Below are 18869 nucleotides of genomic sequence, written 5' to 3'. Positions count from 1 at the left end.
CCCCACCCCCACCTCCCACTCTGCTCCTATTGTGCTCTCTCTCTCTCTCTCTCTCTCAAATTAATTAATTAATTTGAAGTCTGCAGCAAGAAGTCTGCAGCAGGGAAGAGGATCCTCACCTGACCACCCTGACAGACGTCCAGATTCCAGAACTATGAACAATACATTTCTGCTGTTTGTAAGGCCCTCGGTCTGTGGTCCTTTGTCACAGCAGCCCCAGCAGGTAAGACAGGTGGGGTGGGGCGGCAGGGCCATTTCTGAGGTTAAAAAGCAACCAGTGCCCACCTAGAATGCCCTTCGTGGTTATTCTCTGGGATCGGCAAGGTCAGGTACAGCTGATTCCTGTTACTGACAGTAGTTACATTCTATCAAGTTGTTCCGGGAGCTGAACTGTGAACCACCGTTTCCAGCAGGTAAGCTGGGTTAGGTTCCTCTAAGCCCCTGGTCACAACATTTTTGTCAACCCATCACTACGTAACCTTGTTTTCTGTGCATTTCTGTGTGAAAACATCTTATTTAATAGATATCATGGATTCATTAACATTGAATTTATAGCCAACAGCATTCTAACACACCTGAATGAAGCTCATCTACCATGAATGAAGCTTATCTAACATGAATATTTTCTACGGAAGGCATACCACAGCCTTCTTGCGCTTAAATATGCTTCACAGCACTTCAGCACTACCTTGGGGGCCATTAAAAAAATTTTTTTTTAATCTTTTTTATTTTTGAGAGAGAGACAGACACAGCGTGAGCAGGGGAGGGGCAGAGAGAGAGGGAGACAGGGAATCTGAAGCAGGCTCCAGACTCTGAGCCATCAGCACAGAGCCCGATGTGGGGCTCAAACTCATAGACCGTGAGATCATGACCTGAGCCCAAGTCAGACGCTTAACTGACTGAGCCACCCAGGCGCCCCCCTTGGGGGCCATTTTAAGCAGCAAGATCATGAACGAAAAAGCACAAAATTACAAAAGCCATGGCCCTAAATATACCATGCAGAAACCTGTTTCCAGTAAGAGAGCTACAATAAGAAGACAGGGCGTCTTCCTCCACCCCCGCTGGGAACAAGGGCCCCAGGCAGCTCAGATTTTTGCTGCTCTGCACATGTTCACAAATGACCACAAGCCATGAGCGTTGCTCTTGGGGTTACAAATAAATCTTAGGAAGGGGCAAATTCACAAATATGGAATCAGTGAATAATGAGTATTCTGTGGAAGCAGCTGGTGACCAAAGCCAGACAACCCTTGCTCCTATCAGCACTGCCTCTTTTCTACTGATTTCCAGTAAAACCAAGAAAATGAGACCCCAGACAAATGTTCAATAACGCTGGCCAGGCACCAAAGTTGCTCATTGAACTCTACCTGCACCGTTCTACTGGGAAATAAAGCCAGAAAGCTGGCCAAGTTCTCAGCACCGATAAAATCTGTACTTGACCACTGGTTCCTTCCTGCATCCTGTGATCACTCTTGGTCACGGTCAGAGGTGACACAGCCCTACAATGCGTCATCTTCCTTGGACTTGAAAGGGGCCAGTGATGTAGGCGGAACCCCGTGCACTGTGGGAGGCGGAAACTGGCTCTCCCCGCAGCTGAACACAGGCTGGCAGGCCAGCAGGACCTGCTTGGAATCCCAGTTCCACCACTCTCCAGCTACGTGTCCTTGAACACATTAACAGAACCGAGCCTCAGTCTGCTCATACGTAAAATGGCGAAGGGGTTCCTAAGAGAACCCCTCACCTCCTAGGGGTATTTGGAGGATTTACAGAGACACTAAATGTGACATACTCAAGTGCGGTGCCTGGGGCACAGAAGGGCCCTTCAGAGTAAGCTTTAAGAGCAGTTATCACTGCCTACTGTGCGGTCTGGGACAAATCATTTAAAATACAGTCTCGGGGGGGCGTCTGGGTGGCTCCGTCGGTTAAGCGTCTGACTTCGGCTCAGGTCATGATCTTGCGGTCTGTGAGTTTGAGCCCCACATTGGGCTCTGTGCTGACAGCTCAGAGCCTGGGGCCTGCTTCCGATTCTGTCTCTGTCTCTCTCTGCCCCTCCTCTGCTTGCACTCTGCCTCTCTCCTCTGTCTAAATAAACATTAAAAAATATTAAAAAACAAATAAAAATGAAAAAAAATAAAATACAGTCTCAGGGCTGGGAGGGAACTTCAGAAACACGGACAAGACCCAAAGACACGTGAGCTCTTCTGGGAGCCACAGAACCACACAGCTAAGTCGTCCTGCATCCAGCGCTCAGAGAGCTTCCGCTTGCCCCTCTGGGTCCCTCCTGTAAAATGGCCGGGGGGTGGGGGAGGGTTGGATGAATGGGTGTGCCCCACCAGCTTCCCAGCTCGGGGTCCATGGGAGCGCCTGTTCAGCACGCTCTCCCTACTGCCATGTGGGGTCACACACTGGGGCTGCTTTACTGATATAAACATAAATTAAAACATCTGTGTATAACACCTTAAACTTATGCAACGTCATATGTGAATTAAATCTCAAAAATGGAAGCGTGTGTGTGTGTGTATTAAATAAACCTATATGTATATATATGGGGCGGTGGGGAGGAGCATGTGTATAGAGAGAGATAGGGGTGTGTGTGTGTGTGTGTGTGTGTGTGTGTGTGTGTATTAAATAAACCTATATGTATATGTATGGGGCGGTGGGGAGGAGCATGTGTATAGAGAGAGATAGGGGTGTGTGTGTGTGTGTGTGTGTGTGTGTGTGTGTGTGTACTGGCATCCGAGCCAAGTCCTGAGGCTGATGCTGGGCAAGCCTGTTGGAAATCAAGTGCCAGTGGGGTTATGCACAGTGTACCTGGACATCTGCAATTGCTGTGGGGTTGCCGAGGCACGTGGCGCAGGTGAGGGAAGAACCCCCGCCCCCCCCACCCCGGCAAAACCCGTCTGCCAAGCAAAGGCACAAGGACCCGGTCCCTTTCCCCATGGTGCTGCTGGCTCCCCTCTGCTCTGACCACAGCTCTCTGCTAACCCAGCTCGTGTCCTGGGAGGTCAGAGGCAGTCAACTGAGTCATTCCTTGGAGAGGTATAAATAGCACGTCCTCTCTCCCAGAGGACTTCTATTTTAAATAGGGGCCCCTGAAGATCACAAGGGAACAGATCTCTAAATCGCTCATTGGGGCGGGGTCTTCTTGGTGTCCCCTTAGGTCCCTAAGGCCCCAAGAAGAGTCCCCAGCCCTGTGCAGCAGAGGCGTGCAAACCTACGTAGGGGTGGCGTTCAGGGGAGGGGAGGGGAGTGGAGGGAGGCAGCCTCAGAGACTGGGCCCCGGGGTCCCACCACCAGACACAGGCCCAGCCCCCACGGTACCTCTGGGCTGTCAGGTCCCCAGAGACCTGGCTGATGGCTTCACTCTGGTGGGGAGAGGCGGCTAACGGTGGGTTTTCAAGGTCCTCGAGGGCAGCTGGCTGGATGACATCATCCGCTACAGGTGACCTAGGGAGAGGAGAGGAAAAAAGCCCAGGCTCAGAAATGTTCCTTGAAGTTTTCAATATGTTTGAACAGCACAGTTTATCTGGACCCCCAGCAGGCCCTTTCAGGAAGGATCTGCTGCTACTCCAAGTGTGGCCCACAGGTGGCGCTGGCCCAGAAGGAGAAAACACAGAAACTGAGTCTTTAGAAGCCTGCAGGGCGACTTGATAGAGTAATTTTGTCTGTGGATCTAATAATAAAAGTCAGGACGCTGCTAAACATCCTACAATGCCCAGGACAGCCCCACCACAAAGAATTATCTGGCCCAGAGTGTCAATAGTGCTCAGGAACGAGAAATCCTGGCCGGGTATTGTTTCCATTTCCTAGTAATTCATTTAATCGGTTTTGTTTGTTTGTTTTTTTAAGTTTTGAACTATATGCCTTAGAAACTTTTAAAAACCGCACTGGCCCTTCATCCACTGAGAAGGTGGATACCAGACAGCCTCCAAGAGCAGCGGGCTTTGAAAGTGCAGAGGGACACAGGTCACCGTCACAGTCTGGTCAACACAACAGCTCACTCTGCTGGGAACCCCCTTCCATAATCGGGTACATCTTACTAGTTCATGACGGAGGTCCATGAGTGTTTCTTTCTGATGAACTTGGCTCTGGGCAGTGAGGAGCAGGGCCCTCACTTTTGTCCCGTGAGCAGGCACGGATTGCAGCCTGACTCTTGCGTCGTAAACGAGGAAGAGGCGGGCCCCGTCCTCATGGAGTTTACAGTCTTAGGCGAGAGTCAGACATTTCTTGAAATGCTTGTTTAGTACCAATCGCAGTCACCACCAAGAAGGAAAGATACAGAAGGCTGTGTGAGATAAAGCCAGGAGGTCCCAGCCGGGAGACAGGGAACATTTCCTTGTTTAGGGGGTAAGGTGAGGCCACCCGGTCAGCTCGGCGATAATGAATGTTCACTAACGTGTACTGTGTGCCAGGAACTGCCAGTCTCAGTCCTCATAGATATCACCACATATGATCTTCACGACAACCCTGTGGGGTGGGTACCATCATTAACCTCATGGTAATGGGGTTTTTACAGATATGGGAACTAAGGCGCAGAGAGGCTGAATAACTTGTCCCTGGTTGCACAGCTGGTAAGGGGCAGAAGGAGGATATAAACCCCAAGCCTGACTCGAGGGGCAAGGTTTTTAACCACCACTCTAGGCCGTGTCCCAAAGGTTGAAGAGTCAGAGAAAGACAGAGGGTCTGCAGCCACGTATCTGAAAGCGCCGAACCAGGAAGGAGTCGGCCATTCCAGAGCAATGAACACACAAGGTCAGTGTGGCGGGAGTGTGGATGACAGAGACTGGGAAGGTCAGTGTGGTGGGAGTGTGGATGGCGGAGACTGGGAAGGGGAGGGGTGGATGGGAGCCAGGTCCCAAGGCCAGGTCAAGGGACTGGAACTAGATCCTAAGCCAAGGAATCAGCCCCAAACTTCTATCCAAGGCTCTGCCACAAAGTGCTGCCTTTGGCATTGAAATGAATGAGAGGCAGGGGGGCCCAGGGTGAATTTCCGGAAACTATGTTTTAAATGTGATGAGACCAGCACATGCCCATGACCACACCTTACTATTTATTCCCATGGACCTTGTGACATTCCCTTCTTCCTCCACGGTTCCCACCCACCGTTCCAAATCCCCCAGAACTCGATCTCGGAGCCCTGCGACCAGGCCCAAGGAGTCAGAGAGAAATGGGTACAAGGGGAAAAGGAAGGAGCCAGCTTGGAGGCGGGACGATGGCAAGGATTCTGGATCACAATTCAGAGAATCCTAAAATACAGGCATTAGCGACTTTCCAAAGTCATAAAAAAAATAAAAATAAAAATAAAAAAAAAAAACCTGAATGGAAAAACATCAGCCAGGAGCTTTGGCGATACACACGGAAAGCCAGAAAAGACTTTGTTCCCTTCAACACAGCCACTGTACTTCCAAGAATTTATTTTACGATGATACGATGATTAAGGGTTTGAACAAAGATGCTGATCACATCTGTGACCATAATAGCAACCCCCCCCCAAAACAAAACAAAAAAACGGGAAACAACCAAAATGTCCCACAGTAGGAGACAGTTAATCATATTAAGGCAAAGCTGTAGAACAGACTTATTGGCAGCTATTTAAAAAAATAAGGTAGATCTCCACATCCCTAGAGGTAATTACGTCCATCATTAACTAAAGAAATGTTTTTAAAACTGTCAGTAGCATGGGGGCGCCTGGGAGGCTCAGTTGGTTGAGCATCTGAGTCTTGATTTTGGCTCAGGTCATGATCTCATGCTTCGTGGGACTGAGCCCTGCATCGGGGCTCAGTCTTGACAGCGCAGAGCCAGCTTAAGATTCTCTCTCTCCCTCTCTCTTTCTGCCTCTCAAAATAAGTAAGTAAATAAATAAATAAATATGCCAGTAGCATGATCCAGATCTCATGTGCACGTGTATATCAGTGTTTATATATCCGTGTGTATACATGTAGATATGTACACGTATGTACAAACACACACGCAGGAAACGTGCAGCAGAGTGAACAAGCGCCAAGCAAGATGCGTGCCAAAGTGTTAATAGTAACTTTCTTTCAGTAGTACAATTATTAGTGGGTTTTTGTTTTTTTTTTTTTTTTTTACGGTTTTAAGTCATCTCTGTGCCCAATGTGAGGCTTGAACTCACAACCCTGAGATCAAGAATCCCCTGCTCCATGGACTGTGCCAGCCAGGTGCCCCATGAGTATTTTTTCCCGTTGAACTTGTCTCTGTTTTCTAGTTCTGTGCTGACTATGCACTGCTTTTACAAGCAAAATAAATAAGAAAACATATTTAAGGACAGTTTCAAGTGCCAGGGAGCAACTTCAGTGTGTACTAACTCAGCGAAAGTTTGAAGCGATGGGACAATCAGAGTCAAGTCCCCACTTCTGTGCTGACATTTTCCACGGGCTTGTCGGCCTCGTCCCAAGGCACGAATGCAGCCACGCCTCGCTCGTCAGGCACCACTGGGGAAAATGAAGCTTCCAGTGGAGGATCTGGTGAGGAAGAGATATCTGTCTGCACATTCTGTGGGATGGCATTGTTACTTTAACTCTTTGGGAGGAATTATGTTTCAAAGCCTATCGGACACGTCTCCGATTTTTCTGAACAGAGAATCTCGAACATAATGAAATGTTTTCTCGATGACACACAATCAGCATCTTGAGTCACTATGATGTCAGTGAGGAAGTATGCCGGGGCACTAAAAGCACAATTGTACATGAAGTCAAGAGGGCTGGATTCTAGACCGGCCCCACCTTGGGATCTCAGCCAGGTGACTGCTCCATCTGTAAAAGCAAAGGCCCTGGGCTGCACCGTCACCAAGGACTCTCCCAACTCAGCCTCGCCCCTCACTCGCAGGCCGTCAGCCAGCACCTCTGCTAACCCACCTGACTCTCCTCTACTTTACGCCTTCAGTTCTCTGCTTCTCACGTGCAGACTAAGACACAAAGCTCGGGGTGTTAGAATAGTGTGTAGATCAAGAGTGAATAGGCACTGATACAGGTTTATAAACCTCCCGTACAACACAATTATAATAATTTTAAAATAAAAGTGTATGTGTGTATACACATACATACATTAGCTTGAACCACAAGAAATTACTAAAAAAAAAAAAAAAAATTTGTCAAATTCACATTGTACCAGCAGCTCCGAGGCCTTTGTGTCTTCCTAGTGACCCAGTCATGTTCCGGATGGCTGAGAATGGCGGAGAGCTGGCTTCTGGGGAAGTGGAGGGATTCTCATGAAGCAGCTTTTCTTGGGCCAACTGCAAGAGGCTATAAATGGCTTCTAAGTTCTCCCCGCGGTGGTGCTCGGACTAGAGCGACCGAAACATTTTTCGGAGGGAAAAAAAAAAAATCTGTCAGAGATTTTAACCACCAGCTGCTGTCCCCAGCTGCCAGGACCAGCCCACTATAAATTTAGTCAGGCCAGCAAAGGGTTGATTTCCCGCTGGAATGTCAGGGAGGGGCCCTGGCCTCAACAAGTGCTCCTCCAGAGGGCCATGAGTCACCCGCCCTTTAGACACTGAGGCAGAGAGGACTCTGCTTCAGAAAGGAAGACAGTCACATTCTGGTCTAAAAAGCCTGCACCTCAGCTCTACGCACACACGAGGGACCTGCGCCCTGAGAAGGGCCCCGGGCTGAATCCAATGGGGATCACTAGATAATAACAATAATTAATACTAATAGCGGGAGTGGAAGGAAACTTTGGGAGATGATGGACACGTTTACGTCTTGATGGTGATGAAGCTCTCACAGGTGTGTTCTCATCCCCAAAGTCAGCGAGTCGCGGACATTCAAAAGGCACAGCTTTTTATGTGTCAATCATGCCTCAGCAGAGCAGTGTCAAAAGGAAATGGGATCGCACACTCCGGAGGTGACAGGCCGATCAAGAGCACGGGGAGTTCAAAGTCTAAAATAAAGAGAACCGGGAAGGGTGGTAACAGAACAAACTGTGGTTGAAAACCAGGGTTCTCTCAGGTGGGGCGATCTGGAACGGGGCAAGCAAAGTGCTTAGCAGTCAGACGAGTGCAAAAGGGTTTCTGGATTAAAAAGAGAATCTTCTCCCTCTTCTCTCTCTCTCTCTCTCTCTCTCTCTCTCGGATGGTTTGGAAGGAAAGCCACTAAGCTTCCCTTCCCTTCCCTTGGACAGGGCAAGGACGGTCACAGGAGAAGGGACAGGGAGAGTAGCAGAAAAAGAACCACATCAAGGGTAATGGGAGCCAGGTTCTCACAGAGCATTTGCGTATACAAAAGGTGATTAGGCTCTAAAGCACTCTCGAGCAGTGTTGCAATCAGAGGCATGAGATAAACACAGAACTGGGTGTAGCAGTGTGTGTGTGTGTGTGTGTGTGCGCGCGCGTGTGCACTCACATACACATACCTCTACTTCCCAGCTCCCTCTGCCCAGAGAGGTCAAAAGGACGTTAAGAATCACCTCCAAGGGGCTGCCGCTGGCCAAATCTGGGAGTATTCGGGCATAAAAAAATACAAATACTAATGGGTTCTAACCCATCCAGTAAAGTAATAATCCATGAGTTCACACAGATACCAAGATACAGACAAATGCACAAAAAGGGGAGAAGGAAAAGTTCCTGTCTCCAGTACCAGGGCAACTTGTCAAAAGCGTAGGAGGAATGATGGAAGCGAAGTCACCATTGCAGAACCATCTGGGCGGTGGTCAATTCGGGCAGCCATCAAAGGTTGCTAAGGCAGGCGGGTGGTTTAAAGAAGGAAAGGATATCGTGTGCTCTTGGATCCACTTACTGGTGGAGAAACCTGGTGGGCACCAACTTGGCCAGGCATCAACCAGGATCACCATCCCTGGCGGAGGGACGGTCATCACGCTGTGCTCTGGGACACGACCCCCCTGGGAAGAGCACAGCATCAGTTCCGTGGGATGACTGACCAGAACGGCCAGCCAGAGTCTGGTCATGAGAAAACTATGGATAGACACAGGTTGGATTTTTCCAGAATGAAAGACCCGTACTCTTCAAGGTCATGAAAGACAAGGGGAGACTGAGGAATTCTCCCAGACTGAAGAGAGTCCGCAAGCTTACGTCGAGTAGGACACATGCTTTTGGACTGAATTCGGGATCAGATGGAAAAGGGGACGAGCTGGTGAGTCTGAATGGGTCCTGGCGCCTGGGTGATACGGTCACACAGTGCGTCTATTTCCCAGTTGGATGGCTGCATTGGCGTGATGCTGGAGTGTCCTTGTTCCGGGGGAGGCGAACACTGGAGTGTCTATTTTGGTTTGTATTTTGGAGGGTGGCAGAGTCGTGTCTGCACCTGGCTCTCGAATGATCCAGAAAAAGAGACAGGCTAATACAGGGGAGTGACCAACGTCAACTGTGGTGAAGCGTCAACAACGGAGGCAACCGGGCAAAGGGAATATGGGAGTTTTCTACTCTTCTTGTGGCCTTTCCGTAAGTTGAAAATTATTTCAGTAACGACAACTACTTGGGCAAAGGCACGCGGGCAAACGGCCACACCCCAGTGTCCCGGGACTCAGTTTGGGTCCTAGAGGACACACTGTGGCAAGTGATGGGGTCGCCCAGGAGGGGAGCCGTGGACGCTCATCTGGGCAGCCGGGGCCCAGGCCAGCTTGGAGAAGGCCTCAAAAGTCGGGCCAAGAATCTGCTGGCTGGGGAGCAATGGGGAACATCCGAGATTTACGAGCAGGGGAGCAGCAGAATATTCGGCCCAACCAACTGAGCCACCCAGGTGCCCCGCAGCAGAATATTCGGGAGGTGGCGCTATGTACCAGGGTGGGGAATACGTCGAAGGGAGAAGAAATGCAAGCAAGGCCGCAGAGCAGTTCAGGTGCCGGGTCAACGTTGGATGGAACCCTGGCACCTGCAGAGGAGCTGGGGCCCGCCGTGCCACAGGCTTCGTGACGTCTGCCCAGCACCAGGCATGTGCGGGTGCCATGGGAGAAATCAAAAGTGATTTGCATTCTGAGTATCTAATTGGCTGGAAACCACGTTAGTAACTTCACACCTTGCACTTAATACCTTAGACCTACTGTACTATTATCTACTTAAGACTTATCTTTCAGTGAAGTCAGCTGTTCCGTTTAAAAGAATATTCTGGGGCACCTGGGTGGCTCAGTCAGTTAAGCGTCTGACTCTTGATTTCCGCTCAGGTCGTGATCTCGCGGTTCCTGAGATCAAGCCCCGCGTCGGGCTTTAAACCGACAGCGCGGAATCTGCTTCAGAATCTCTCTCCCTGCCCCTCCCCAGCTCTGTCTCTCAGTCTCTCCAAATAAATAAATAAGCATCGAAAGAAAGCCTTGAAAGAAAACAAATGTGGTTTTGATGCGCTACCTTTCCTTTTTTCTAATACAGAGAGAGTAACAGATAGGTCATAACAGGACCAGGCAGCACCCAAGCTCGGGGCAAGGCCCCCTCGACGCCGTGCGCTGCGCTCCGGAAAACGTCGGCGCAGCTCTCACCAACACAGCTGAAACAGAGCCCCCTGCGGCTCACATCTGCTCACTCCTGTTTCAGAAAAAGCAAAGCCGGTCGTCAATCAGCAAAATGGAATCTTCTGAAATCTCACATCTTCACGAGCTGTTGGCCCGTTGCGCGCCGGGCATGACCCAGCTGGCGAAGGCCAGGCGCCACAGCCACGGCACATAACATATGGAGCACACACGCGCATCCTTTGCGGATCTCCCCGTTGGCATTTGGAGACAAAACCTTCGTCCTCTGGCCTGAGGGGCAGGATACACCTGTGCTCTGCTTCGGCTTTAGCCTGAGAAATTGTGCTCACAGGTATTCAGCTCTGTGGTCCTGGCACCTGCTCAGGACAAGCAATGCTTTGCTTTCTTTTTTAGCCCCTATGGAGAACGACTTGTCCTTTTTCTGATCTGGGAAATGATGAGGTGAGAAGGATATGACCTGGCATTCCTGAAGGCCAGGTACAGGAGTGGGGCCGAATAGATAATAGGATTCCTAAAACCAGAGTCCCACCGTGCCCGGGAGCAGAGGAGGAAGCCGACCCTGACAGATGAGGGGCCTGCCCAAGGTCTCAAGGGCGCTGTTCCTACTGCCGACGACAGTATTTTAGCATGTACTAAATGCTGTAACAAATTTAAGTAATTACAATCAAAGGCTTGATAATGACAATAGTCATAAGAGAGCATTGTTAAGTGCTTTTATCTGCCACGGAGGGAAGAACTATGCACACGCTCGCTCATCCAGCCCTTAGAAGGGGTGAGGAGTGGTCAGAATTTGAGCCCAAGTCCCAAAGCACAGGATCCGGGCAACCCCACAGCGTGGGGGGCCTGGCTCGAGCTAGGAACAGGGAGAATCTCCCACACGACTCCAAGCAAAGCAACTTGCCTGTGAGATCCTAGAGCCCACGTCAGGGAGAAGAGAGATTTTCTACTCCCCGATACGAAAGTCCAGCAATCTAAAGATTTAGCCTTTGCTTAAAAAAAAAAAATACTAAACATCTTCAAAAACAACTTGAGAAAATACACAGCTACTTATATTTGTATGGTACCTGAGACTTTCCCCAAAGGCTGTGTTTTGTGATTCTCCATCACCCCTATGCAGCTGGCAGAAAACTTCTTTTCTACAAAAGGAGACTGAGGCTCAAGGAACGAAGTAACTTGGCAAAGAGACACAGTGGCGAGAGCGCAGGCCTTCTGCCGCTGAGCCTGTCCCCATGACAGGAGCCCACGCTGTGTCCCAGGTCCTTCCTCCAGCGGGCATGTCACAGTTCAGCTGCACGTGGAGGCCCCTGGGGTGGCAGGGCCAACGGGGTGGGGCTGGGGTGGGGAGGGGCACTGTGGGGCAGGAAGAGGGGACAGGCCAGCAGGGGGATCACGGCTCCAGCAAGAGGGAAAGGACAATCTACCGTGTTCCCTGCTAGCTTCCCGGCCCAGAGTCAGCAAGGAAAACGCTCCCGGGGGTGAATGAGCCACTAGAGACAGAGCCACAGGGAGGCAAGCCAGCGTCATCGAAGAGGTAAATGAGCTCCAACAACGTGGGTCATACTACGCGACACTTTATAGACACTCAAAATTGAACATTTGTCCGTTTCAGTTATGAGCTGTGCTTTTCATATTTGGGGGCCAAATGTTTAAGGTGTCGAACATTTGTGGCACGCTCCCTGAAAGGAAGGCTCTGGGCCTCTGCTGATGAGTAAGGCCCCTCCCCCACTTCCCTGGGGCAGGTGGCAGGAGGCCAGAGTGGGGCCAGAAGGCAGGAGCTGGACCCACACCAGCAACAAAGAGCTGCGTGACCTTGCGGAAAGACTCCTCAGAGCCTCAGTTTCCCCATCTGCCAAAGCAGGCAGTGGCTGGCCCCTGTCTGAACAGGGAGTGGCGAGGGTGGAGCCCAGTCACAGAACTTTTCTCTGGCAAAGGACCCGGCACCTGGGACGCGCTCCGCATCATGAATACAAACACAACAGGGGGCACGGCCTTCCCCACAGAACACCCGGGAAGAAAGCGCTTTGTCGCAGTCCCAGTCTGCACGCCCCCCCCTCCCCTGCCCAGGTGTGTGCCCCCAGGTGTGGGCACACCGCACAAACCCCTGGCTCCGTGTGAACGCCAGCACACGTCATGGGACGGGAAGGAATCCAGGTGGCAGCAAAGGGAATCAATGTTCATGAACATCCACTGTGTGCCAGGCACTACGCAGGCCATTTGTCACTTGAAGCAACACGACAGCCCATTTCACCAAGAGCAAATGGAGCCTCTGGGCAGGGAAGTCACTCTACCCAAAGCCACCCTGAGCCGAGCACCATCCTGGTTGCTCTGACCCCAGGCCTCGCGGGCAGACGGGTCGCGCGGCCCCAAGCAGCATCTCTCTCCAGGATGAGCCGTGAACAGTGACAGGAAAGCTGCCGGGCGGGGTCTGCCTCCCCCAGGAAAACAGGTGAGCAGCCGGCACAGGCGAGCTAGGTGAACCCTCTCCCTCCCCGGGCTGTGGGCGCCCCCTCCAGAAGAGGAGGTTTGGACAGTTCGTCGTCTCTGCTTCCTTCCAGCCCAGTGATTTTCTGACCGGCAAACCCTGAGGCTCCAGAGGTTCAGCCCCTGGCCTGGCTTGGGAGAAGGCCTGGACAGTGCCCCGTTGGCCAGGGGCCAGGTTCCTGGTTAGGACTTAAGGACAGGAGGGAGGGGGTGACCTGGTGACTCAAGGCTCCAGCTCCCAGGAGGCCTGGTGGTAGGGAGGAGGCGCGGAAGGAGACGTTCTTCTCGTCTACAACTTAATCATGCCTTAAAATCGGGCTGCCATTCCCACACCCCTTGGGGTTAATGGGCGCAAGAATGGGGGTTGATGACAAGCCAAAGGGGAGGAAATCATTCCAGGAGGACGAGGCAAGGAGGCGGTGCCCACTGTTCTTTTCAAGAGACAATGAACTTATCCCACCCAGGTGCCGGGAAAAGCCACACGCTCAGGGGAGTGATGATGCAGTTGTCCCCCGAATCAAAGGGACAAGGCCGAGACAAGACACCTGCCAAACGGGCCAGCACTTCTGGGGTCAAGATCCTGGCCCAGGGTGCCTACTTCTCCCGAAAGCCAGTGCATGGAGCCGAACTCATTTCCACCAAAACACTGGCACAGAAATCAAACTGAGTCATCCACAGGGCGGGTAGGTGGGTAGCGAGTCTAAGTACCAGACGGCCCAGGCTCTGGAGAGGGTAGATCTGAGCCTGAGTCCAGCTCTGCCATTTACTAGCCATGTTGGCCCTGGGCAAGTTTGTTAACCTCTTGGAGCCTCAGTCTCTGACCCTGTGAAATGGGGACAAATTATAGAACTTGAAAAGATTGTTGAAAGAGATAAGAGCACGAAGCATGTGTAAAGCATGGTGTCAATCACATCACAGGGGCTCAATAGATATTTGCTGACGATATGTTTGCATGGAAAGTAGCAACAGCAGAGAGATATTATCAGCTGCTGCCACCAGAGTGCCCTCGCTGCCACTTAATTCAGACCAGAGCCGGCTTCCTCTCTAATTTTTTCCAGCGTAAGAGCGGGCATCTCAGCTCGCACGCCGGAGTTTGAACGAATGCCTTGAGCGTTTTTACACAGACAAGGCCAAAGTTTACCTGTTGGTGTTTGTTAACCTTGCTGAATCCTCAGTTTCTTCTGACGGTCACGGATTGCTTTCCCCCTGGTTCCAAAACCACACAAGTAGCACAAATACCCGGGACAGCTCTCCCTACGCACACAGAATGCAGTGAAGCCTAGACCCTCTGCAAGGAACAAAGGCATCTACCCGCAGTTCCAGAGGGGAGGGTGGGAGACACGAGGCGGGGTCTGGTCAGCCCTCGATGAGGGAGACCCTGGCACATGGCTGACCGCCAGATACCCTGGGAGCTCGACGCAGGGAGCTGTCGAATGCAGGTTTCTGGGCGAGCTGCACTGAAGGCACACGCAAGATACCGAACCTTCTTTTTTAGCAGGAAGGAGGCAGCTGGAGGGCAGGCAGCCATGGGAAGCCGAGAGTCAGAAAGATAAAAGACGGAAGGAGAAGACGTTCCTGATGCTGACATGAGCCAACCTCTTACAGCCTCTTCTCTTTGGAACGGGGCTCCCGTTGGGGGAACCATCATGATGTGAACCAAGCCCCTGCCCTCGGGAGCTGGAAGCTGGGACTGCTGGCCAGAAGCCATGGCTGTAAATGACACAGATGGCAGGGGGTGGGGGTGGGGGGGCCCACGTGGCCACAGGTGCACAGGGAGAGGGATGAGGGCGGCTGGAAACAGCCACACCTGCATATGAGCCCATGCAGCAGCTGCTTTTTCTTTCCATTTTTCTCCCCAGATTTGCTCTCTGTGGGCAGAGCTGAAGTGAGTTTCCTATTCTGTTATTTTTACTTGTTTTCTGGGCAAAATAGAAATGACCAATGAAACGGGAGGACAGACAAAACCAGAGGCTAGAGGAGCGGCTTCCAAATAAGAGAACGATGTTGACTAGCACACCGTCTCATTCCCACCTAAAAATCCTAAGAGTAAAACTAAGCTCTCGGAGGGCCGCCTGCATGGCTCAGTCGGTTGAGCGTCGGCTCTTGATTGTGGCTTAGGTCGCGATCTCACAATTCGTGGGCTCAAGCCTCACCGCGGGCTCCGTGCTGACATCGCACAGCCTGCTTCATATTCTCGCTCCCTCCCTCTGCCCCTCCACCGCTTGTGCTCGCCCGCTCCCTCTCTCTCTCCTCCCTCTCAAATAAATAAACCTTTAAAAAATAAATAAAATAAAAATAATAACAATAAAAATCAGCTCTTGGAGGTATTAGGGACTGAATCATAACCAGGTGAGAAACAGAACCAGGAATTCCTGTTTGCACAGCACGTCACAGTTTGCCAGGTATTTGCGGGCACATGATGGCACTTGCCCCCACAGTTCCATGGAGCCAGGCAGGCAGGGGTATGTGTCCCCACCAGGAGGAGACGGAAATGGGGACTCAGAAATGGTTAGTGACCTGCCCGAGGGCACACAGTTGGCGAGAGTGGGGCAGAGACTCAAATATAGGAGCTCAGTCTCTAAACTGGGAGCTTTGTTTCCCCGGGTCTTCTTTTTTTCATGCTTTTCCTTTGTCCTGAACGGTTCCGTAACCCTTGGGCCGCTCTGTCATCCCAGTGAGTCGCTGTGGAAATGATTATCGAGGTTATAGACAAAGGACCGTGACCTCGGTGAGGGACAGGGAGACAAAACCCAGCCACCGAGCCAGATTTCACATGCGTCACAGTGGGCGAGACCAGGGCACCCAGTTCTGCAGCCTTCTCCTTCTTCCCTTTGCTCCTCTGTGAGGGGAGAGTCAGAGACTCGATCACCAGCCTCCTAGACCTTCTCCTGATTGTGCAAAAGGTACCAGGGCCTATAAACCCAAACCACAGTTCATCCACGAACCATTTGCTTTTGGCTGTGGAACTGAACCTCCAAAGAACACACACACACACACACACACACACACACACACACACACACACGTGCTCTAAACTCAGCCCTCGGTCTCTCCCAGCCTCATCTACACCTGCAGCCTGGGGCCTCAAAAGCCCATAGACCCCCATCATGCATCTTCTAGTAGAATTGGTCTCTCCCAATTCCCCAAACCCTTGACCCTTGCAGGGTCCTCTCTAGGGGGTGCTATTGGCATTGCGGACGAGACAGTTTTTGGTTGTACAGGAATATCCCATGCACAGCATCCCAGACCCTCACCAGAGAGATATCAGTAGTGGCCTCTCTGGTCACAGTGACAAGCAAAACACCCTCGTATATTTCCAGACATCCCCTACTGGGCACTAGCCTCCTCGTAAAGCCTGACCAGCGGGTGTATGTTCAGGAGTATCTCTCTCTCACACACACACTGCTCCTTGAAAGCAGGGGCTGTGTCTTACTCACTTCAACCACCACTGACCACCCTCCCCCCGCCCCTTTCCAGGCCCGTGTCACTCCTGCAGGGTGTACTACAAACTAGGCAGGTCCTCCCTCGAGTCGTGTCTGTCTCCATAGAAATGACAAACATAAATAACCACAGTACAAAGCAGGATGAGACCAAAGAGGCCGCAGGACTTGGCTGAAGGCACACCGCGCCAGGTGTCTGGGGTCCTGGGTTTGAGTCCCACCTTCGCATGTGACTCTGGACTTGTCCGACTTTCCCTTTGGGCACCTGTAAAATGCAACTTGGATCTTCCAGTTTCCCTCCAGCTATAATCAATGTTAAGGGCTCAAACTCAGAGACAAAGAGGAAGGAGGTGAACAGAGGGACCGGGAGCAGCTTCTGTCCAGGTTTCCCAGACGGGGCGCATTTGCTCAGTGGATCTCCATAAGAGGGTGAAGCCTGTGGCGGGTCGGGCTCTAGGGTGCCTGGCCTACCTGAAGCTCGGCAAGTAACCTGCAGTGAGGGACTAGCAACAATGCACGAGACGAAGAGGACGCACCGGGCACCCGAGAGTCCGGCCGTGGCATCCTCACAAGGAGGGCAACTCCTGACCTATTTCCTGCTCCGGCTCTCCTCCGAGGAGAATGCCTGAGCCCAGGGCAGAGCCTGTGAGCAGGAGCCCCAGGGGACTCACCTGCCCAGCACAACCGGTCCTGTTCTCTCCAAGACCTCACAGCCTGAGCTCCTGATCAAAGTCCACGGCTGTCGTAGTCCACTCCCCAATCCCCAGCAAACCCTTCCTTCCAGTTCCAGCTACACCAACTTCAACAGGGCCCCTGAAAACAATCGTGAAGACTCGACTCTGAAACGTGTTAAGTGATTAGGAATGGACGAAACCACAGATGAAACCCAGCCTCGGGACATGGCCCCAGACATTTCCAAAGTCACTTCCAAATACTACAATGAAAACAGCTTTTGAAATGTGGCCTCATAGAGAATCCCAGAGAAAGAAGAACACAGAGTTCTTTGCCTTCTAACAAATCTCCGCCCTCTTCTGGCATAAGACAGAAAACAGCACCAGGACCCTTGAATCTCCAGTAGCGGGCTGGTAAGAGGCTTGGGACGGCGGTAAACCCCACCCCCCACCCCTGCACACTGTCTCAGCGGCAACCGAGCCCCCTGGGGGGCCCTTCCTGACACTGAGCTCCTATTTCCACCTCCCCAGTCCACCCTTGCCTGGAGTCACCCTTTCTCGCACTATCTCGGTTGTATTTAACCCATGGCCACAGGTCCTGTCCCAGCATCTGGCAGAGCTAGCAGATAAGAACAACAAGGATAACCCTCTGACGATGACGATGATGATGCCATTTTAAGGAAAGACCACCACTGAGAAGGACAACGAACACGGCCTGAGCTCCAAGGCAACAGCGTGCTGCAGAAAGCGCCCTCGGCCAGTGCGGGGAATCAGGACTCTGGAAGTCGCCTTTCGAGGACGTCCAGAGGCCAAGGAAGACTTACGCCGCGGGGGCCCGGGAGTCAAGGACGCCCGAGGGAAGCTCCGCGGGTCACGTGTTCGCCGGAGCCCTGAAGTGCGCTCGGCCCCGCTGACGTAACTATTCGAGAATTTAAAAGTCCCCAACTCGGAGGAAATGCAGTGCAGTTTTATGGCTATTCCACGCGCCGCCGTGGCCCGCCGGGGGTGACCCCGCGCGACCGGGTGGCACCGCTCGAACTCGGGAGGAGCCCCCGCGGGGACCCCCCCCGGCGGGGACCCCACTGCGGGCGCTGACCCCGGTCCCGGACCCCAACTGCAAGCGGGGACTCCACCTATGGGCGGGGACCGCGGCCCCGGGCACGCACCCCAACCGCGGGCGAGGACCCGGCCACGCGCGCGCACTCCGACCGCGGGCGGAGACCTCGACCCTGGGCGGGGACCCCGGCCGCGGGCGCGCACCCCGAGCGGTCTCAGCGCCGGAGCGAGCCTCCCGCGCACACTCCCGGGACCCGCCGGCCGCCCCGCAGACACACTCCTCTGCCAGCAGGGGCCACAAATGCGTGCTTCGCCTCTTTCCTGCCCGCAGCCAGTGCCTCCTGGGGAAAGCGGGGCGAGCTGCGGCTACCACTTCCAGCACGCCTTTGTCTGGCGGCCAAGGTCCTGGGGACGCCCGTCTCCTCCCTGACCCCGGGCGCCCGCCCGCCCGCCCGTGGCCGCGGCGCACTTACCCGCCCGGGGCGATCGCGGATGACTCGCGCGGAGTCGCCTTCCTTCGGGGACGCGGCTGACTTTCCCGAGCCGAGCGGCGGCGCGCGGAGTCCCCACGGCCCGGCCCGGCGACGCAAACTTTCCCGGGGCAACGGCGCGGGGCGGGCGCGGGGGCGGCGCGGCCCCCCGAGGGTCGGGCAAAGTTGCAGCACAAAAGGCCAATGACTGGGAGCGCGGCGGCGGCCGGGCCAGGCTCCTCCCCCAGCTCTCGGCGCTCCGAGCGGCCCGCGCGCGGCCAGCTGCTCGCGCAGGGCGCCCGCCGCGCTCTCCTCCCGGG

At 53.1% G+C, this 18869-nt stretch overlaps 1 protein-coding gene across 12 annotated transcripts in view; it reads right to left on the bottom strand.

The window, feature by feature from the left end:
* Nucleotides 1-18869, bottom strand: part of TACC2 (transforming acidic coiled-coil containing protein 2) — a 215030-nt gene that overhangs the window by 107141 nt on the left and 89020 nt on the right. For all 12 annotated transcript variants that reach the window (XM_040486647.1, XM_040486650.1, XM_040486655.1 and 9 more), the window contains one exon: nucleotides 3319-3444. In XM_040486647.1, coding sequence (XP_040342581.1) covers nucleotides 3319-3444 — 126 coding nt within the window. The remainder of the gene's footprint in view (nucleotides 1-3318; nucleotides 3445-18869) is intronic.

Source organism: Herpailurus yagouaroundi, unplaced genomic scaffold (assembly GCF_014898765.1).
Source record: "Herpailurus yagouaroundi ecotype Mexico unplaced genomic scaffold, PumYag 163, whole genome shotgun sequence".
Taxonomy (NCBI): Eukaryota; Metazoa; Chordata; class Mammalia; order Carnivora; family Felidae; genus Herpailurus; species Herpailurus yagouaroundi.
Note: the sequence above shows the minus strand (reverse complement) of the source record. Positions and strands in the feature narration are given on the sequence as shown.